The sequence below is a fragment of the Dama dama genome, chromosome 16 (assembly GCF_033118175.1).
Source record: "Dama dama isolate Ldn47 chromosome 16, ASM3311817v1, whole genome shotgun sequence".
NCBI classification, from domain to species: Eukaryota; Metazoa; Chordata; class Mammalia; order Artiodactyla; family Cervidae; genus Dama; species Dama dama.
The window spans coordinates 13223006-13241572 of NC_083696.1; the positions used below are offsets into that span (position 1 = coordinate 13223006).

At 43.7% G+C, this 18567-nt stretch overlaps 1 protein-coding gene across 5 annotated transcripts in view; it reads left to right on the forward strand.

Annotated features, from left to right (window-relative positions):
- PTPN3 (protein tyrosine phosphatase non-receptor type 3) overlaps positions 1-18567 on the forward strand; it is a 115523-nt gene that overhangs the window by 50874 nt on the left and 46082 nt on the right. For all 5 annotated transcript variants that reach the window (XM_061163451.1, XM_061163454.1, XM_061163452.1 and 2 more), the window contains 6 exons: positions 1014-1066; positions 5635-5755; positions 6850-6937; positions 13767-13855; positions 15018-15081; positions 16470-16642. In XM_061163451.1, the coding sequence (XP_061019434.1) occupies positions 1014-1066; positions 5635-5755; positions 6850-6937; positions 13767-13855; positions 15018-15081; positions 16470-16642 (588 nt within the window). The remainder of the gene's footprint in view (positions 1-1013; positions 1067-5634; positions 5756-6849; positions 6938-13766; positions 13856-15017; positions 15082-16469; positions 16643-18567) is intronic.

Genomic DNA, 18567 nt, shown 5'->3' on the forward strand with positions numbered 1-18567 from the left:
AGCCAGATTAGTCAGGGAGGTGGGGGTGACTCATATCTTGGGAACTTCATGGGCTGCCATGGAAACTGCATGTTTTCTCCACTTCCCACGGGGTTGCTGGGCGGAATGCTTTTAAACTCTGTGTCCCCCCACCACCCACCCAGCCCTCCAAGCCCTCACCCTTGCTGCCATTCATGTGTTCCTCTACCTGGCAGTGATCCCTGGCCCAGATCTGCTGAATGAGCTCCTAGGCAGACTGTGAAATCCGAGGTTGAATGGAGAGAAGGGAGCCACCAGATGGTTTGGAATATGACAGAGACAGAGATAGAGTCTTTGACCCAGACAGGGTGTTTGGGAGGGCGCTGAGCTCAGGAGGAAAGAAGGAAGACACGTCCAACTTGGGTTCGTGGATTTCTGATGGACACAGGAAGACTGAGAGGTGTGGCTGAACATTGCCTCTAGGTGGGAAGTTTCAGGAAGGTGAATAGATTTAGGAGTCTTACATCATTGTAACTAATCAAATAATTGAGAACTCACAGGAGTTTTAAAATTCAGAATACTTTTCTGTTTTTCCCTTCTAAAAGGAGGTGACTCTTTTGGAAAGCAGGTAATCAAGAATCAGAGTTAACAGAACTCAGGAATTCAGTTAGTCTTAGGAGAGGTCTCACGTCTTTACCAGAAAGAGACAAAGACTGCCTGCCCATTGACCTAAGAGTACACTTTTCCTCTTAGTGATATGAGCCTGACCTTTCTTGACCAGCCAAAGCCTGGCCAACATCAGACCTTTAGCCTCATGGTATTTGTATTAATAATGTTTTATTTTAAAAAATGGGAAAATTCTCTCTTAATTTCAAAAGCTCTTCAATGTATTACATTTATCTTTACTGTTTTGAGTATCCTAAAATTCTTTGTTATCATTGGGGATGTTTTTAAATGATTATTCCAAGAAAAAGGCACGTGCTACCCATGATCAATTGCTGTCTTGGGCTGTGGTGGGTTCTGGTAACTTTCCTAATGTGTTTTTCTCCTGACAGGTTAACCTGCCCTCTTAACTCAGCGGTGGTTCTAGCATCCTATGCAGTACAATGTAAGTCACAAATGAGTGTTTCGTGGATGGACAGCTTGCTCTGACCAGTATATTAAGAAACTCGCTGGCCTCTCCTGTTTGACCGAGTCCCTTCCTCCCTTCCCCAGGAATCCTGTTGGGCAACATCTCTGGCTGTCTGGATGGTCCCACTTTTCATCCTAACTTACATTCTCTTGAGGCTCAGGGATGTTCGATTAGGGAAAATGAGGTTTTCTCCCAGGGGAGCCCAGAAGACAGAAGAATCCTGTCACACATTACATTTTCCAATGCCTTCAGTCAGTTTCCAATGCCTTCAGTCATAATCAGATTTGACTCTGTAACAAATCCCAGTGGGGCAAATGCTTCTACCAACCAAGACCCAGATTGGTTCAGAAATTTGCTGGAGGTCACTCCCAGTACTTGCTGGGTGCTGCTCGGAGACACTGCTGGGATCTTAGGAATTTATTTTTAGTTTCAGTAGAGTGATGGGTTATAGGCCTGGAGCAGCACAGTAGAATAGAAATATAATGGGAGCTGCACATGTAGTTTTAAGCTTTCCGGTAGCCATATTAAAGCAAAATGAAATGGATCGTATTAATGTACTTACCTCAGTAGATTCAGAATATTATTTTAATATGTAATCCATGTAAAAACAGTTAAGGTATTTAACCTTTTTTTTCACGGTAGGTCTTTGAAACCAGTCCAGGTTTTACACTCCCGGCACATCTCAGTTTGGAACAGCCACATGTCAAGTGCTTGATAGCCACATGTGGTTAGCGGCTGCCATGTGGGATGGAAAGTCCAGAGGGAATTTTCCATCAAGGCCTGTTTAAGCTGAAGGAAGAATCCTCTTATTCAGTCATCTCCCCACATTGCCCGCATCCCCTTCTCCCCAGCGGGAGACATGGAAGAGGTGGCCCGGGGTGAGCCTGGGTGGATGAAAGGTCCCCGCTCCCTTCAGTACAGCTGACACAGACCTGGCTTTGTCCCATCATGTGGGAAATGACACCAGCCAGCCTGTGTTCTTAGTGGTCACTAGACCCAGTGGACCCCATCTCTGCCAGGCTGGTCCGCTGAGGAGAGGTTTCCCGTATCTCAGAGTGAGTTTGGTACCCACCGCTAGAGCTTCAGCTGGGAAGGACAGGAACACTAGGAAGGACTTGGCTTTGTATGCAAACTCCAGTTAAACCTGGCCCTCCATCTGCTTCTAATGTAGTGTTACCTCTCTGAGTCTCACCTGTAAGATGGAGGTGATGATGGTGATTGGGACAGCTTGGAATACGACTGCTCAGTTCATGTATCACCTGGGAAGGTGATAACTGGAAAACTCTTTAGAGTTGGACCATCGCTATTAACTGAGTCAGTGAAGGCACAGGCTGAAGCCACACTACCTGGGCCTCAGGTATTCCACTTATACCTACCAGACTTTGAGCCTCAACTTTATCTGTTGGGTAGGGATGATGACAGTATCTAATCATAGGGTCATAGCAAAAATGAAATAGACGTAAAACTCTTAAAATAGTGCCTGGCTGATGGCAGATATTACAATGTTTAACTCGTACTGTATTTTTTTTTTCTGCCCAGCAGAAAGCTGTCTAAAGAACAGCCTATTGGGGACTTCCCTGGTAGTCCTTTGGTTAAGACTTTTGCCTTAAAAAAAAAAAAAAAAAAAGACTTTTGCCTTCCCATGGAGAGGGTGTGGGTTTGATCCCTGGTCAAGAGGCTAAGATCCCACATGCCCCATGGCCAAAAACCTAGAACATAACAGAAGCAATATTATAACAAATTCAATAAAGACTTTAAAAAATAGTCCACATCAAAAAAAAAAAAGTCTTAAAAGGGAACAGTCTGTTGTAAACAAACTATTTGTTGTTGTTGTTGTTGTTCAGTTGCTAAGTCATGTCTGACTGCGACCTCATGGACTGTAGCATGCCAAGCTCCTCTGTCCTTCACTATCTCCTAGAGTTTGCTCAAACTCATGTCCATTGAATTGGTGATGCTGTCCAACCATCTCATACTCTTGTCACCCCCTTCTCTTTCTGCCTTCAATCTTTGCCAGTGTCAGGGTCTTTTCCCAGTGAGTCAGCTCTTTGAATCAGGTGGCCAAATTTAGAATCCCAAATAAAATTCCTAAGTTTCAGCAGTCAGGTTTCCCTCTCCAAAGAACCAATAGAATAGGGACTAAAGAAAGTTATGAGCATTTAAAAAGTCAACTAGCTGCAATGCAAATTTGAGCTTAGTTGTCATGCTAATAATATCATAAGTTGTCAGATGAGCAGTTTTAAGTAGAGGTTTCTTATTCCTCCACCCTCAAGTATATATACCTACATACATTTTCTTACACTTCTGTGCATATATATCTGTAAGATTAATTCTTGGATGTGAAATTGCTTGATCAAAGAGCAAGCCTAAATTTTATCTGATACATTTTGCCCGATTGTCCCAAAGAGACATCTGACATGAAGACAAGCCTACCAGTGGTCAGCGAAGCCAACCAAAAGCACGTGTTCTGACATAGATAAAAAGTGATCTGTGGATAAAGAATCTGAAAGGACTTGAGGGTGAAAAATTGCTGGTGGCCTACCAAGGATCAGTGAGGGTCAGAGAACGAAGTTTTTGAAAATAACCTAGATTTGTTCTATAATGGTCTCTGAGCCTCTGCACCATCCCCAAGCTGCACAGAGAGCATGACTGCTCTCTGCAAGGGGTCTGCAGCCTGGTGGGGGACAGAGATAGACCGGCTGATGCTGGCAGTGAGGATGGACACGGGGGAGGCACCGCTGGGTTCTCCTTGGCGGGGGGGATAGGAGGTACAGGGGGACATAGTGTGGGAAAGCTTCCTAGTGATGACCCCTAAGAAGAGCCTCCAAGATCAAGTGGATGAATAGCAAGTCAAGGGCTTTCCCAGCAGGAAAGCTTGACACACCATGCATTTGAGTACCTGAGACACTCTGTCCTACAGAATACAAAATATCAGCCAGAAGAATGCATGGGACTTAAAAGACAAGGTATTTCCCACATAAGCATTTATTTCCTTTTCTTTTTGCTATAATTAGTTTTCTCATGTGTTGCTTCCCAACAAATAGAAAAGTGTGTTGCTCTGGAGTTCAGGGCGTGTGGTACAGTAAGTAGATAAAGAGGATGGACTGTGGTCAGAGTCTAGGCTCCAAGTTACCAGCCTGGGCAGCCGTGGGCGGGTTCCTTCCTTGAGTCTCAGTTCCTTTATCTGTTTAATGGGGATAAAAGCAATGCCTGTCACTAGGTTATCAAGAGCATCTAGTGACGTGATGTCATTGGTCATTAAATTCAATGTGGAGACTGCCCTGTGCTTTGCAGATGGCTTCCAAAGACTGCTTAGCTTTGTCTCCCCCTAGTGGTTAGCACAGGGCATTGCAGAGTAGCAGACTAAGTTCAAGGGTCTGTGAGGATCAAAGAATGAAGGTTTTGAAAATACGTGTTTTTATATAATGCCCTTTGACCCTTACAGAACCCCTTAGAGGGAGTTCTTTGGTCTTATATTAAGCACAGATATTTGTTAATGACATGACTAAAGAGAGAAACTTGTTCTGTGTTTGCAGAAAGGCACAGGGGTTGGGACTATTCGTTAACATGATGGATGACCAAATCAAGGTCTAAGATCTTCATGAACTGATGTAACATGCAGCATTCAATTTAATAGGACTCTGCCTTGAGTTGTTTGACCTCAGGAAAGCCATTTACAGGGTTTGGTTTCCCTTTGGGGACGAGACCACTGTCTGCAAATGGCCAGCAGCAACTCGTAGGCCTGGCAGGCAGGCTGGTGGAATGATGGGAGCTCTAGCTGGGTCTGGCCTTGACTGCTGAAAAATGGCTCTGTGATAGGGGTATGTCCTTTCTCATCTCTGGACCTCAGGTTTCTTTTCCTTCAAGACTCAGAATTTGGGAGAGCTGATTCTAAGGCTTCCTCAAGCTTTCTTCATTGGGGACCCTGCCTAAGGGCATCTAAGTTGCTTCCTGTAAATGCAGAGTCATGCACTTCACCATGAGAAGACTCACCTGTAAGCCACACTTGTGCTTACACAGTACAGCCTTGACACTCCTGTCCACAGCTTAGCCACATTTGGCTGGCCTTCCTGGCCTGCGGTCCACCCATGACCAAGTCTGCCCTTTTCCCCTCGCAAAGCTGAACTTCGCAGTAGCCTCTTTACAGCTCAGTTCCAAGCACCCAAGTACCTACTGAGTGCCATGGCTTGGTGCATGGCTCAAGAGATGGATGTGAGCTACTCCCAGCCCTCAAGGAACAGTGAAAGGAGAACACAGATCCCTTCATCACAGCCCAGGTCTCAAAGAGCAGTCCTTCTGTGTGATGGCAGTCAAGGGTGAGCCAGACCACGTAAATGTAAAGGAAAAAACCCTTGTATCTGACTTTGAAGATTGGGGATGAAATTCACTTAAGCAATCACCTCACTCATCTCCTTTCCTTCTGGGGTGGGAGACATTGATATTAATAGGGAGTATTTCCGATGAATTTTTCTTCTTGTGATGTTGTAGATGCTTATAAATACAGACCACGTTGAAAAGGTGCTCTTCCCCTCATTCTGTCTTGACAGCTCATTTTGGAGACTACGATTCTTCCGTTCATGCTCCGGGCTATCTCTCTGACAGTCAGTTCATACCAGATCAGAATGAGGACTTCTTAGCGAAGGTGGAGTCGCTACATGAGCAGCACAGGTGAGCAGGGGCGGGTGGCCTACTTTGGAAACTCAGGTTGGTGCTTCCAGACCTCGCATCCCCTTGGGTTTGATGTCGTCTTCTCTGGCTTTTGCCCATGAACGCTCTTTCAAGAGGTGGGAGGTTTGTGAATCTTGAGCTCTTATGGTGACAGATATATTTGGCATAACGAGCATTTCTGTAAAGTGTGGAATCCTATGAAAATTTGGGATGACTTGCTATGTTCTTTTTCAGGATGTCATTGAAATCCATTAATTCCTGAAGGAAATTTTGCTTCCCCACACATTGACTCTACCAAACAAACCTTTGAACGGTTTCCTACGTTTAATGAAATGGGCCGTTTCCTTAAGTGGTATTGAATAGACAGACAGGCAGACGGACCTAAGCGCCGTCAGGCTGGGTAAACCCCAGCCCTCACTGGTTCAGTTCCTTCCAGCCTTCTATAGCTGCCTCTGGCCAAGTCTCCATTCTAGCAAATTCACCCAAATCTGACTCTTGCCTCCTTTCTCTTCAAGCTGCAGTGGCTCCATCCAGGCCGGGTCAAATAAGGGCCACCCTGACCCAGAAGGCCCAGTCTCAAGGGACCTCACATTCTCAAGAAGGCTGTAAGAAACAAAGGCCTAAGCAACCAGTGTCCCTTCAAAGAGGCACTGCCAATCCTCTCCCAGAATTGCTCCCCATGCAGGAGCCAGCATCCTAAATAGTACAGTGACGTTTGGAAGTTTGAGGCTGCTGCTGAAAGGATAGATGAAGGCCGAAAGGCCTAAAGAGCATGTGCTCATTTAGCAACTTGGAAAAAGTGGAGTGGGGATGGCAGAAGGTGACAGTCTTTGTCTCTGGATGTTGAGAACCCACTAAATGAGAGGTGTTATTTAATATAGGAACATGAGGGCTAAATGAAGTCATATTCAGTGGACAAGAAAAAAACCTGGTTTAGTAGCTTTGGGGGTTCAGTTGTTTAAGATGAACAGTGTAAGGCATTTAATCACCTTATAGTAACGATACCAATTTTTTAAGATTTTCATTAGCTTTAAAATTGGGGGTTAATGTTCTGTTTGTTGGATAAACACTGTGTATTCCCTCTGCCTCTGTAGTGGGCTAAAGCAATCAGAAGCGGAATCTTGCTTTATCAACATAGCTCGGACCCTCGACTTCTATGGAGTGGAACTGCACAGCGGTAGGGTAGGTATCTTCGGCATGTTGTAATTCAAAAGTTTTTCAATTTTAATTTCTGAACATCTGAAAGCTGCTTTGAAACTTTTCCAGTTTCAAATAAAAAAAGATCTTTTCTTTTTTTAAGGTATCTGAAAAGTTTTGAAAGTAATATTAAGTTTTTCTGGTTATTTATCCTCTGTCCACTTGGTTTTTTCATGTTTTCCTTTGTACTCGAAGACTTTTTACTGTTGGAGGGTGATACGGGCTAGAAACAAGTAATTTTTATAAGACCATCTCATGATTAAAGAGGTGAAAAATATATAGATTTCCATTTTCCAAGTGGCTCTTTTACTGTTTAATCTTCGTGCTGCTCAACTTAGAGCCTATTATGTACTCAAATATGATGATTTTCATTATGATGATCAGTTCAATTCAGTCGTGTCTAACTCTATGCGACTGCATGGAGTGCAGCATGCCAGGCCTCCCTGTCCATCACCAACTCTTGGAGTTTAGTCAAACTCATGTCCATTGAGTCAGTGATGCCATCCAACCATCTCATCCTCTGTCGTCCCCTTCTCCTCCTGCCCTCAATCTTTCCCAGCATCAGGGTCTTTTCAAATGACTCAGTTCTTTGCATCAGGTGGCCAAAGTATTGGAGTTTCAGCTTCAGCATCAGTCCTTCCAATGAATATTTAAGACTGATTTCCTTTAGGATGGACTGGTTGGATCTCCTTGCTGTCCAAGGGACTTTAAAGAGTCTTCTCTAACACCACAGTTCAAAAGCATCAATTCTTTGGCATTCAGTTCTTTATAGTCCAACTCTCACATCCAAACATGACATTGGAAAAACCATAGCTTTGACTAGACGGACCTTTGTTGGCAAAATAATGTCTCTGCTTTTTAATATGCTGTGTAGGTTGGTCATAGCTTTTCTTCCAAGGAGCAAGCGTCTTAATTTCTTGGCTGCAGTCACCATCTGCAGTGATTTTGGAGTCCAAGAAAATAAAGTCTGTCACTGTTTCCATCATTTCTCCATCTATTTGCCATGAAGTGATGGGACCGGATGCCATGATCTTAGTTTTCTAAATGTTGAAAAGCTAGCTTTTTCACGGTCCTCTTTCACTTTCATCAGGAGACTCTTTAATTCTTCTTCACTTTCTGCCATAAGTGTGGTATCATCTGCATATCTGAGGTTATTGATATTTCTTGACAGTCTTGATTCCAGTTGTGCTTCATCCAGCCCAGCCTTTTGCATGATATACTCTGCATATAATAAGTTAAATAAGCCAGGTGACAATATACAGCCTTGACATACTCCTTTTCCTATTTGGAACCAGTCTGTTGTTCCATGTTCAGTTCTAACTGTTGGTTCTTAACCTGCATACAGATTTCTCAGGAGGCAGGTAAGGTGGTCTGGTATTCCCGTCTCTTTCAGAATTTTCCAGTTTGTCGTGATCTACAGTCAGAGGCTTTGGCATAATCAATAAAGCAGAAGTAGATGTTTTTCTGGAGCTCTGTTGCTTTTTCTATGATCCAACGGATGTTGGAACTTGATCTCTGATTCCTCTGCCTTCTCTAAATCCAGTTTGAACATCTGGAAGTTCATGGTTCACATACTATTGAAGCCTGGCTTGGAGAATTTTGAGCATTACTTTGCTAGCGTGTGAGATGAGTGCAATCATTCAGTAGTTTCAACATTCTTTGATATTGCCCTTCTTTGGAATTGGAATGAAAACTGACCTTTTCCAGTCCTATGGCCACTGCTGAGTTTTCCAAATTTGCTGGCATTATTGAGTGCAGCATTTTAACAGCATCATCTTTTAGGATTTGAAATAGCTCAACTGGAATTCCCTCACCTCCACTAGCTTTGTTCATAGTGATGAACAAAGGCCCACTTGACTTGTCATTCCAGGACGTCTGGCTCTAGGTGAGTGATCGCACCATCATGGTTATCTGGGTCATGAAGATATTTTTTGTATTGTTCTTCTGTGTATTCTTGCCACCTCTTCTTTAGTATCTTCTGTTTCTGTTAGGTTCATACCATTTCTGTCCTTAATTGTACCCATCTTTGCATGAAATGCTCCCTTGGCATCTCTAATTTTCTTGAAGAGATCTCTGGTCTTTCCCATTCTATTGTTTTCCTCTGTTTCTTTGCATTGATCACTGAGGAAGACTTTCTTATCCATCCTTGCTGTTCTTTGGAACTCTGCATGCAAATGGGAATATCTTTCCTTTTCTCCTTTGCCTTTAGCTTCTCTTCTTTTCTCAGCTATTTGTTAGGCCTCCTCAGACAACCATTTTGCCGTTTTGCATTTCTTTTTTGGGGGAATGGTCTTGATCCTTGCCTCCTGTACAATGTCACAAACCTCCATCTACAGTTCTTCAGGCACTCTGTCTATCAGATCTAATCCCTTGAATCTATTTCTCGCTTCCACTGTATAATCGTAAGGGATTTGATTTAGGTCATACCTGAATGGTCTAGTGGTTTTCCCTACTTTCTTCAATTTAAGTCTGAATTTGGCAATAAGGAGTTCATGATCTGAGCCACAGTCAGCTCCTGGTCTTGTTTTTGCTGACTGTATAGAGCTTCTCCATCTTCAGCTGCAAAGAATAGAAACAATCTGATTTTGGTGTTGACCACCTGGTGATGTCCGTGTGTAGAGTTGTCTCTTGTGTTGTTGGAAGAGGGTGTTTGCTGTGACCAGTGTGTTCTCTTGGCAGAACTCTATTAGCCTTTGCCCTGCTTCATTTTGAACTCCAAGGCCAAATTTGCCTGTTACTCCAGCTATCTCTTGACTTCCTACTTCTGCATTCCATTCCCCTATAATGAAAAGGACATCTTTTTTGGATGTTAGTTCTAGAAGGTCTTGTAGGTCTTCATAGAACTGTTCAATTTCAGCTTCTTCAGCATTACTGGTTGGGGCATAGGCTTGGATTACTGTGATAATGAATGGTTTGCCTTGGAAATGAACAGAAATCATTCTTTCATTTTTGAGATTGCACAAAAGTACTACATTTCGACTCTTTGGTTGACTATGAGGGCTACTCAATTTCTTCTTAGGTGTTCTTGCCTACAGTAATAGATATAATGTTCATCTGAGTTAAATTCACCCATTCCAGTCCATTTTAGTTCACTGATTCCTAAAATGTCGATGTTCACTCTTGCCATCTCCTGTTTGACCACTTCCAATTTGCCTTGATTCATGGACCTAACATTTCCGGTTCCTTTGCAATATTGCTGTTTACAGCATCGGACTTTATTTCCATCACCAGTCACATCCACAACTGGGCGTTGTTTTCGCTTTGGCTCTGCCTCTTCATTCTTTCTAGAGATATTTCTCCACTCTTCTCCAGTAGCATATTAGGCATCTACCGACCTGGGGAGTTCATCTTTCAGTCTAATTGGCAGCTGACCTTTACATTTTCTACCTGTAATTGGGCTACATCATATCCAAAAAAACCAAATAGTAACTAAATACCTAGTCCATAGTAGCCATTGTTCCAGATGCTTTATATGTGACCATAGATCTCATATAAAGAGACCTCGCATTTATAACAAACTTGGGAGATCAATGTTCTAATCATCCCATTTTACAGGTGAGAAAGCTGAGGCCCAGGGAAGTTAGGTAAATGACCAGACTTTACATTTATGTAATATTTTTGCAATTCATGGAGGTATTTTCATTTGTCTTGCTTCAGTCCCTTAACTGTGAAGTGGACAATATCAGTTCAGTTCAGTCGCTCAGTCATGTCTGACTCTTTGCGACCCAATGAACCGCAGCAGGCCAGGCCTCCCTGTCCATCACCAACTCGCAGGGTCCACCCAAACCCATGTCCATTTAGTCGGAGATGCCATCCAACCATCTCATCCTCTGTTGTCCCCTTCTCCTCCTGCCCTCAATCTTTCCCAGCATCAGGGTCTTTTCCAGTGAGTCAGCTCTTTGCGTCAGGTGGCCAAAGTACTGGAGTTTCAGCTTCAGCATCAGTCCTTCCAATGAATATTTAAGACTGATTTCCTTTAGGATGGACTGGTTGGATCTCCTTGCAGTCCAAGGGACTCTCAAGAGTCTTCTCCAACACCACAGTTCAAAAGCATCAATTCTTCTGCACTCAGCCTTTTTTATAGTCCAACTCTCACACATCCATACATGACCACTGGAGAAAACATAGCCTTTGACATAGATAATAAAGTAGGAAGAGATCCGGATCTTACAAAACATCAACTTTGGGACTTAACTGTTAAATTTTATTCCATTTGCAAATACTGTTTTGTCTGGTAGAATATTATGAAACCCTTCCTTCAGTGGTGAGGTGGGCTTTGTGTCTTCTCATGAGGGTCCTGAGGCTAGGTGATGACCTGCCTGCCTGACACCCCCGTGGTATCAGAGAGAGTTGGGTTACCCTTGACTAAGCTGCATGAACCGAAACCTCCTGAAAATCAATAACTTGACGCCACAAAGCGTGTTCCTCAGTAGTTAGAGTCTGCATGGGTCCTGGTGACTTCAGGGCAGCCCCCCTCCGAGCAGTGACTAGGCAGCTAGGCTGCTTCCGTCTGGTGGCCTCACTGTCCTCACACATGGCTTCACGCATGTCACAAGGGAAGAGCAAGTTGGAGGGCTGAACACCAGCTCTTAAATGTTGCAGCCCCAAGGGGATGCATCACTTCTGATCATAGCTCATTAGCCAGGACTAGTCACACAGTCCTGCTCCACGAGCTGGGAGGTGTGGAGATGGGCCTAAATTTAGCTGACAGTACCTGTCTTCGCTTCTGTGGGTGTGATGCAGACAGGAGCACCATGCAACCAGGAGATTTGAGACCCATGTCACTGGCCCACCCGAAGCATTCATTTACTGCTTTATTCTGCACTCAATTTTTATTTTGTTTGCTAATTTTCTCTCCCACCTGCCTCATGTTTCCATGTATTCCGATTCCAAGTATCGTGTTTCGATGCCACCCTGGTTTTCAGCTTGCAGTTTGATTTCGCTTTCTGTGTGTGATTTCAGCTGGGTGCCCAGTCGTGGTTACTCTCTGGGTGGTCCACGTGTCAGCGGCATTTGCTTTGGTCAGTTTCTCCAACTCCCCACATGCACGTCACTGTTCATAAGTGATGCATCCCACTATCTCTTGAGAGGTGAAGGAGATGAATGTTTATTATGCCTACCACATGCCAGGCCCTGTTCTACATTCTTATATTCTCTAAGTTCAACCTGATAAAACTCTCAGAGGTGGATTCGATAATCCTTATTGCACAAAAGGAAAAATTTAGGCTCAGGAGCCCAAACCAACATAGCTCGTAAGTGACAGACCTAAGGTTCACACTCACTGGTAACTCTGCCCCTTCTGGAAAATCAAGAGGGACTTCCCTGGTGGTCCAGTGGCCCACCAGTGTAGGGGATACAGGCTCAATCCCTGGTCCAGAAGCTAAGATCTCACACTCCTTGAGGTCAAAGAACCAAACCTTAAAAACAGAAGCGGTATTTTACCAAATTCAATAAAGACTTTTATTAAATGGTCCACGTCAAAAATAAAATTATGAGTATCCGAGTGGGTAAATAGAATATAGATGACTCGGGGAGCGGGGGGGGACTGTTTTCCTTTGGTTTGTATTGTTCTTTGGCCATGACGCACAGCATGCAGGATCTCAGTTCCCCAACCAGGGATCAGACCCGGGTTCCCAGCAGTGGAAGCTGAGTCCTAACCACTGGACCGCCAGGGAATTCCCCATGATGGAACTGTTTTATTTTAAAAGTTTCATTACTTGTCCTTTAACAGATTTAAAACAGCTTTTGTCACTGTATCTTTGTCATCTTAATTATCTACAACAATGCCTAGCACATAGGCTCTTAAAAATGTTGAATGTATTGGATCTAAAAGCCATATTTTATTTCTTCATTGGGTTTATTTTTTTTTTTTTTTTTTTCTTTTTTAATTTTTATTATTATTATTTTTTTTTCCCAGTGGGTTTTGTCATACATTGATATGAATCAGCCATGGATTTACATGTATTCCCAATCCCGATCCCCCCTCCCACCTCCCTCTCCACCCGATTCCTCTGGGTCTTCCCAGTGCACCAGGCCCGAGCACTTGTCTCGTGCATCCCACCTGGGCTGGTGATCTGTTTCACCATAGATAGTATACATGCTGTTCTTTTCAAATATCCCACCCTCACATTCTCCCACAAAGTTCAAAAGTCTGTTCTGTGTTTCTGTGTCTGTTTTTCTGTTCTGCATATAGGGTTATCGTTATCACCTTTCTAAATTCCATATACATGTGTCAGTATGCTGTAATGTTCTTTATCTTTCTGGCTTACTTCACTCTGTATAATGGGCTCCAGCTTCATCCATCTCATTAGGACTGGTTCAAATGAATTCTTTTTAATGGCTGAGTAATATTCCATGGTGTATATGTACCACAGCTTTTCATTGGGTTTAGAATCAGCAGTGCTACACTTCAGCTAAAGCCTTTGCAGTGATGGGAGTTGAGATTTGTTTAAAGCAGTGTGGGGGACGAGGCTTTTCTGTTTTTAATACGGTGTCTGATACTAATTATTGAAAGTGTAAAGGCAGATGTCCATTTCTCTGATTCTGGGGAATGAGTGAGCTTGCCTAATAACTTTGTAAACTGGCAGGACCCAGGTGTTGCTGTCAGGCAATATATTTTCACTTTAGGAGAATTTGGTGCCAAGTACTTAGATCTTAAGTTTATCTGTTAAGAGGAGATTTTTGCCTGTTTTCTGTAATTTTCCTTTTGGAGCTGATACTTAGTGCTATTTATAAAAGCGTGGGTGCTTGAGTTACCAGAGGCCATAAGCATGACCGTAACACGCTGTGATTCTGAAGTCTTCCTATTTTACAGGATTTGCACAATTTAGATCTAATGATTGGAATTGCTTCTGCGGGCATTGCTGTGTACCGAAAATACATTTGCACAAGTTTCTATCCTTGGTAAGTGCAAACCAGTTCTAATTATTCTCTGAATCATGCTTTAAAAATATGCTGAACAAAAGTAACGGTACCTCTAATTTTAAACTTTTATTTCTAAAGAAGGGACAGAGACTTTCTCCCAAGTTTTTACCTCTGCTCTACAATTCATCCAGATTCTGTACTTGGGAAAATTCTTCTGGTTATTACTGGCCATCGCATTCTGCCTTGGTCACCCTATGGTTTGGGATACTCTGTGAAACATGGATAAAAACAGCTCAAGGCAGGTTTTGGTGCTAAGGAATCCTTCCTGGGCGGCATGTGAGCCAGAATTCAGAGAACTTCCTCTGAGCAGGAGTTGTATTTCCTGTGCCGTTCCTGAGTTATTAATTGAAGGTTTGTCAAGTGCCCGATTCTGGTCTAAAACCTGAGGAGACCCAAAAGACTCGAATCATCACAAATCTGAGAAAGGCAGTGCTGTCCCCCTTGTTCCAAAGGCTCTCTGCTGGAGGAATTAAGAGTACATGCCCCGATCCTGGCTTCAAGCATCTCTGGATGAATGATCTTGAGCACTTATGGGATATCTCCCAGCCTTAGTTTCCTCATTTGAAAATTGGTTATAACGATATGTAGTTTTCAGGACTGATGCAAGGCTTAGCAGAGGGGCTGCCATAAAGCTTGAAGTAGAGGACCTGGTGCATAAAAAAGGCTCAGTCCGTGGCTCTGATTGTGTTCCTCTGCAGACAAGAGGCTAGGTGACACCTGGCTGTTAAGTGACTTTTAAGTTGCGAAGCAGCTGGGCAGCGGACCTAGGTCTGTCTGTGCTCCTCCCACCGCTCCACACTGCCCTCAGCTGTCTGGCCCAGGTACACACCAGCTACCGCAGAGCTGCCGCGTCACAGAACAGCTGACAGCAAAAGGAGCGCCTTGCCCGTGGTCCTCGTTATTTAAGAGCTACATCATAATCCAGTGGCCCTGATGTGACACTCGGCTTCGGTCAGCCACTTGGTGCTTGGCCGGGGCCATGGGGCCGCCATCCTTTCTACGCGGAAGCGAAGTCTAGGAAGCCGAGAGCCCTTGGCCGTCACGATCATGGACTAGAGGACACACACCGAGAAGCGTCAGCTGCAACCCGGCTGCTCCCTGATGTGCTTTCTTTGTGTCATGTTTTATTTTTTTTTGGCAGGGTGAACATTCTAAAAATTTCTTTCAAAAGGAAAAAATTCTTTATACACCAGCGACAAAAACAGGTGAGTTAAACCTCTGCTCACTTTGGTCCTTTTGCTTTTAGCCACTTCAGCTCTTAGCCCTTCGGTAGGTGAAGGTGGTTGTCGTACATTTAACAGGGAAGAGAGAGATTAGCAAGCGGTGGGAAGAAAGTGGGCACTGGGATCCTGAGGGCCCCGTGGTTCTCTGTGTAATTCACTCTGCTTATCTGGCTGGGAAAGTCGCTTGCTTTGGAGCCACAGACGTTTGGTTCAGGCCCTAGCTCTTCCACTTGCCCAGCTGGGCAGGTTACATAACCTCCCCTAATCGGAGTTACCTCTTTTGCTGGAACGCAGCAATGCCCACTTCTCAGGGAATCATCTGATTTAGGTAGAAGTGCCCCTTGCCAAAGCCCCTGGCCAAGCCCACCGTAGAGATAGCAGTGAAAGTCAGCAAGGTTAGTTTCTGCCCTTGATGTGTTTAAAATGCATGGTGGCCTTGGGTGTATGCCTCATAGGAGGAATCCACAGCCCTCCAGATAACTCAGCTTGCTTTTCCACTTGGAGAAGAGTGACTTAGAGGTATGAGAATCCACAGCTAGCAAGGTGGAAAAGCTGGAATTTGAACCAGTCGTTATAAATCTGAGCTGCCAGCTCTTACCATGACACCACACCCTGTCTTGTTTGTTAGGCTGCATATTTTTCACTCCCCGTCACTATGCCACTTCCCAATTTTCCAAAGACAATGTGTGCTTAAAATGGCTCCACACCACAGTGAACTCTCAGGAATGAGAACACTAAAGCTCAGAGCAAATAAGGACTAGAATCTGGGTCTCCCGAGCCCCACATGCAAGATGCAGGGTACCGCAAAAATGCACAGGATGGTAATTTAACATGAGAACAGAAAACCTGAATTCAAGTAGGAGGGAAATTGAGCAAATGATCAAAATGATGATTTTGAGTGAGCACTAGATTTAACTTGCTTTGTGGAAAGCGAATAGAGATCCAAAGCATTATAAGATTCCTGTCATTTGACAGGTGAAAGATTATTTCTTCAGAGGAGAGGTTTTTCCCAGAGCTAAATTTTAAAAAGGATTGTATCAGACAGCCCTTATTCTGTTGCTCCAAATATATCCAACCTAGAAAGGTAGACAGATGTGAAATGAAAGCATCCATGAAAGGCCACAGAGGGTGATGGAGAGTTTGATGCTGGTGATCTTTTTTTTTTTTTTTTTTTACCACGTTCATAAAGATGGTTAACAACTCCTGCTGTTGAATATTCTTAGAACCCTGTTTTGTGGCCTAAGGAATTTTAAAGCCAGTTTTCCACTGTCTGTTGTTTCTTCCCGGATTACCACTCATATGGGCATAAAGTGTTCAAGACCCTACTTCTACAACTATGCAGCTGAATTCTCTGTGTTTTTTTCTCCCAGACGGAATCCAGGGAGCATATAGTGGCCTTCAACATGTTAAATTACCGATCTTGCAAAAACTTGTGGAAGTCCTGTGTCGAGCACCATACATTCTTTCAGGCAAAGAAGCTGCTACCTCAGGAAAAGAATGTTCTGTCTCAGTACTGGACTCTGGGCTCTAGGAACCCCAAAAAGTGAGTATTCTCCAGAGGTAGTCTCCACAGTAGCCTGAAATGTAAGCCTGTTCTAGTAACCCCCAGGGAACAGACATCCTCCGGGAAAGAGATGTCTTTCCCCGAGGCCCCACGTCCTGGGGCCAGAGGTGCGGGTGGATCTTAGAACCTCAGATGAAAGTCTCTCCAGGGACAGGCAGCGATGTCTCCTTCCACACACACTCAGGTACTTCTACTCCTGTCGCTTGCTTCTGCCTTCTCAGCTCTGTATTACTCAGAGCTCCGGAGCATCCACAGTTGCAACGACTCCGCCGTGAAGGCACCAGAAAGCACACCGCAGTGACTCATGGCCGTCTTGGTGGCATTAAGACAGCCTCTCCCGCTGAACGTCAACTCCATAAGATGCTCTGTAATAGTGAATGGATGAGCAGAAGTAAAGATTTCCAGAGTCAGGCAACTGATACTCACAGCATACAACAGTCACTTGGTAGGAACAACAGTAATTGCAGCTGACAATTACTGAGTGCTTACTTTGTTCCTCACACATACTTTTGTTTAATTCTTTTTTAAATATGGCAATTCCATGTGTGCTGTTATACATAGGAATGATATTCAAAATACCTAATGATTAGTATAGTAAAATCTATAAATTGAAATTTTTTAGTTTATAGTGTATTGTCTAAACTCACCATGCAGTTTATATTTTTGTATATGTTTTTATCCTGCCTTCTACATAAAAGATGTAGCAAAAATTGCCTGTCAAATTATTCAAATTGTTTGGTTGGAAAATTTATTTTTGTGATTTTTTTTCTTGATGTGGCTGTTACTAAAAATGATACCCCTGTCTGAGCTATTATCTGATATGTGGGACTGTATCAGACCATTTGACCATTTCAGTGACTTTCCTACTATATTGGTAATCAGTAGCATTCTAGATTGAATAAGTAGTAAATGTCTGTTGATATTATTGATGGTATTTATGGTGCTAAATGCTCTCTCTGTTTCTGATGAACCAAGAACAAATGTATTTTTAAAGGTTTTGGCTTAAGAAACCATTCAGTATTTTTATACCTGCAGTAACTCTATTTCTATCTTCTATTTCTATAAACATGATTTGCTGGAATGTAGCATTTACTTTGGTTGGACTTAATCCTCTCGGTGAGCTGAGAAGTGGCATTGAGAGCAACTGAAAGCCTGGACTCTGTTACTAAGAAACCTGGCTTCGAAATCTGATCTACATCAGTTTTAATTTAATTTGCTTCTTCAATTTCTTCTTCTATAAAGTGTGGCCAACACGGAGGATTTTTTTTTTTTTTTTGGTTATCCATTGTGACAGATGAAACCACCCCTATTTTGGTGGCTTAGAGCAGTAATCATTCTGTTATATCTCAAGACCTCGTGGGTCATGTTTTCAGGAAGGGCGTGACTGGATGGTTCTTCCACTGCATGCAGTATGTGGATTGAGGTTTCCTAGTGAGATGTGGCTGGGCTGGGCTGGACTAGGCTGAGGGTCCAGGACCACCTCTCCACACCTGGTGCCTTGACAGAATGATGGAAAGACTGTACTCATCTGGACCGCCATCTTCTCTGTGTTTCTCAGGGCCTCTCCCATAGTAGTTGGACTTCTTACACGGAGGCTCAGGACTGCAAGAGTCTAAGGCAGAAGCAGCTGGTCATCTTAAAGGCTGGGCCCAGACCTGGCACGGTTAATCTTGGTTAAAGCAGTCACAGGCCATTCTAGGTGGAAGAGTCAGAGAACTTATCCTCCGCACCCCCCTTCAATCTGCAGCTGAGGGTCACGGGCTATGAAGGGTAACTCGGTGGCCATAGGTCAGCAGTTCTTGACCACCAATCCCAGCTTCAGCATACTGGCAAATCTCATCCCTCATTATCTCTGTTTCACAGAGAAACTGAGGCTTAGGTTACACGATTTGCCCAACCCCTAG